The 2,492-nt window shown below is 43.1% G+C and overlaps 1 protein-coding gene and 1 pseudogene across 1 annotated transcript in view; both read left to right on the top strand.

Moving 5' to 3' along the window:
• Positions 1-2,492, top strand: part of SLC25A33 (solute carrier family 25 member 33) — a 16,844-nt gene that overhangs the window by 8,583 nt on the left and 5,769 nt on the right. Inside the window, exon 4 of the mRNA XM_023524639.1 lies at positions 891-991. Coding sequence (XP_023380407.1) covers positions 891-991 — 101 coding nt within the window. The remainder of the gene's footprint in view (positions 1-890; positions 992-2,492) is intronic.
• LOC111732725 lies at positions 1,120-1,239 on the top strand (annotated as a pseudogene).

Raw genomic sequence — 2,492 nt, 5'->3', positions numbered from 1 at the left:
ATTGGAGTGGGAAGAAAATGCCTCAAAAGAGTGTTCTATGCCACATTCTTCAGCCTTCTGATACCATATTGTAATATAACAGACGAGGTCTGGGGGCTCGTCAATAATTTTTTCTTTATCCAAAGAGCTAATGTGAAGGCTGACACCTGGTTTTGCATGGGCCTTACCTGAGGATTTTAAAGATACCTCTTTTCTTATTATTCAGGTCAATCTTGGAGAAGGAGGGACCAAAGTCACTCTTTAGAGGCTTGGGTCCAAATTTGGTTGGAGTTGCGCCATCAAGGTAAGCATCACCCTCTCAGCGGGCTCCCTGCGTGCGGGACTGCTGGGTGGCCAGCTGCTTTTTCTGTGTAGGATTTGCTTAAATACATCTGACAAATAGAAATAGTGACAGCTATTGGCGTGTCTTTAGTGTGTGTGTGAGAAAGAGCGTCTAGTTATTTTATTAAAATGCGTGTGCTCCCACCCCTGGCATGTTCTCTAAGGCAGCAGCTTCAGCATCCCCCAGATTACACATACTTATTTGGTATAAGGCAGGACAAGTGTGGTACGTTTTAGAAATATTAAAAAATGTTAAAGGTACAGTATATGTTGGAGCTCAAAGGATTGGCATTTATCCAGAATAAAGAATTTAAATGGCCTTCATATGTCTCTGCCCAGAGTCTCATTCTCCTTATTTTGACACTTGCATCATCACTGAATACTGTCTAGAGGGACGAGAAAGAGCTTCCTGAAGGCGCCCGCACCAGCTTTTGCTTTTAGCACAGATAAGGTCAAGCTCTTGATTGCACATGAACTTCTTTCCCAAGTTATTTCCCTAGACTTCTCAGAGGTCGCGGAGGGAGCCGTGTGTGTCCGCCGTCTTTACCGCCTTCTCTTGGTTCCCACAGGGCTGTGTACTTTGCCTGTTACTCCAAAGCCAAAGAGCAGTTCAACGGCATCTTCGTGCCCGACAGCAACATTGTGCACATCTTCTCGGCGGGCTCTGCAGGTATGTCGTTACTCCGGTGAGCGGAGACACGCCACTCACTTTCCTAAAGCCTATGTTGTGCCCGGCAGCTTTTGCCAGGAATTAGAAAATTGCTCTCTGCTTCTGTTGCATCTAAAATCACTTTTCTAGTCTACGGCCACGCCACCCTGAACGTGCCCGATCTCGTCTGATCTCGGAAGCTAAGCAGGGCCGGGCCTGGTTAGTTACCTGGATGGGAGACCACCTAGGAAGACCCCATGATGTAGGCGTTAAAAATAAATAAATAAACAAACAAACAAACAAACATAAAATCGTTTGTCTAAAGCTGTATGTTAGAACTGATGAAATGTGAGTTTTTGAGATCAGTTCATAACTTTGTTTCTGTTTCTTTGACCACTAAAGCTTTTTATTCTCCCTCAAAATATACATGTTCTGTACATGCTAGTTGTTAGTGGTATGCTTCTTTTAAAGGAATTTTAATGTGTTTTCATGTCTCTATTTCATGGAGTTATTTTCTAAAGTTGGAGCTGCTTTTTTCGTGAGTCTCCATGGGACCCAGCACACGCCGTGCACACTTGCCACTTCTGTCCTTACCATTTGGAGTCTACGATGAGAGTTTGGGGCTCATAGTGGAGGTCTTTTAGTGGGCCGGTGACAGATCAGGCCACTCCCGTTCTCTAGAGGGAGTCATTCCACTCACTATAAAAAATTCATAACAGGATTTTTTTCCTCAGGAAATAGTTGGCAAAATACACGGACTCGCAGATTGATTGCTGAGAGGAGGTTATGTCTTTTTATATATAAGGTTCATGTCCATTTAAATAGAAAGGTATTTTAGAGAACTTAATTTGGCGTTTTATGAAAAAGTTCCACCTTCTGCCAGCCTTCAAATGTATACACCAGTTCCGTCTGCCTCTCTTACTCCAAATGGAAGTGCCGGTAACCCCTCTGAGTAGTTGTAGACAATAATTTCGGGAGCCCAGATAAACATTGTAAGCAAAGCTGCTGCACACAGTGAGGCGCTTCTACCGAGGAGGAAGCGTGGGGGCGAGACAGGTCAGTCTTCACTTACGAGACCAGCAGCGAGTTAGCCATGAGCTAAAAGCTATTTTATCAGTTTTGTCACTTTTGCAAAATTAAGTTAGAAGAACCCTTGGAAAATAAAGCGGACCTGGAGGGAGTTTTTTAAACCACTATCTAGGTTCCTGGTATCTAATTAATCTGCTTGGGACAGTAGAGGGGATGAAAAATGTCCCTGTGTGTCAGGCTAATACCATGATACCGCCCTTTCTTTGGCAGGGGGAGGAGGAGGGTGGTTGGTCTGGAACGATTAACAATATTAAAATCGGAGAGACTTACTAAAATAATGGTTTCTATAAGCAGATCAGTCATAAAACTTCAGTTTCCTAAAGTGATTAGTCAGGTATTAACATGTCTAAGTTTGGATTCAAGTAAATGGAGATTTAGTTTTTTTCTGTTTTCAGTTTGATATAAGGTAACAGTTTGGATTAGATCAGCAACT

Source organism: Pteropus vampyrus, unplaced genomic scaffold, assembly GCF_000151845.1.
Source record: "Pteropus vampyrus isolate Shadow unplaced genomic scaffold, Pvam_2.0 Scaffold484, whole genome shotgun sequence".
NCBI classification, from domain to species: domain Eukaryota; kingdom Metazoa; phylum Chordata; class Mammalia; order Chiroptera; family Pteropodidae; genus Pteropus; species Pteropus vampyrus.
The sequence above is the reverse complement of the archived record's forward strand: the minus strand, read 5'-3'. Positions and strand labels throughout refer to the sequence as shown.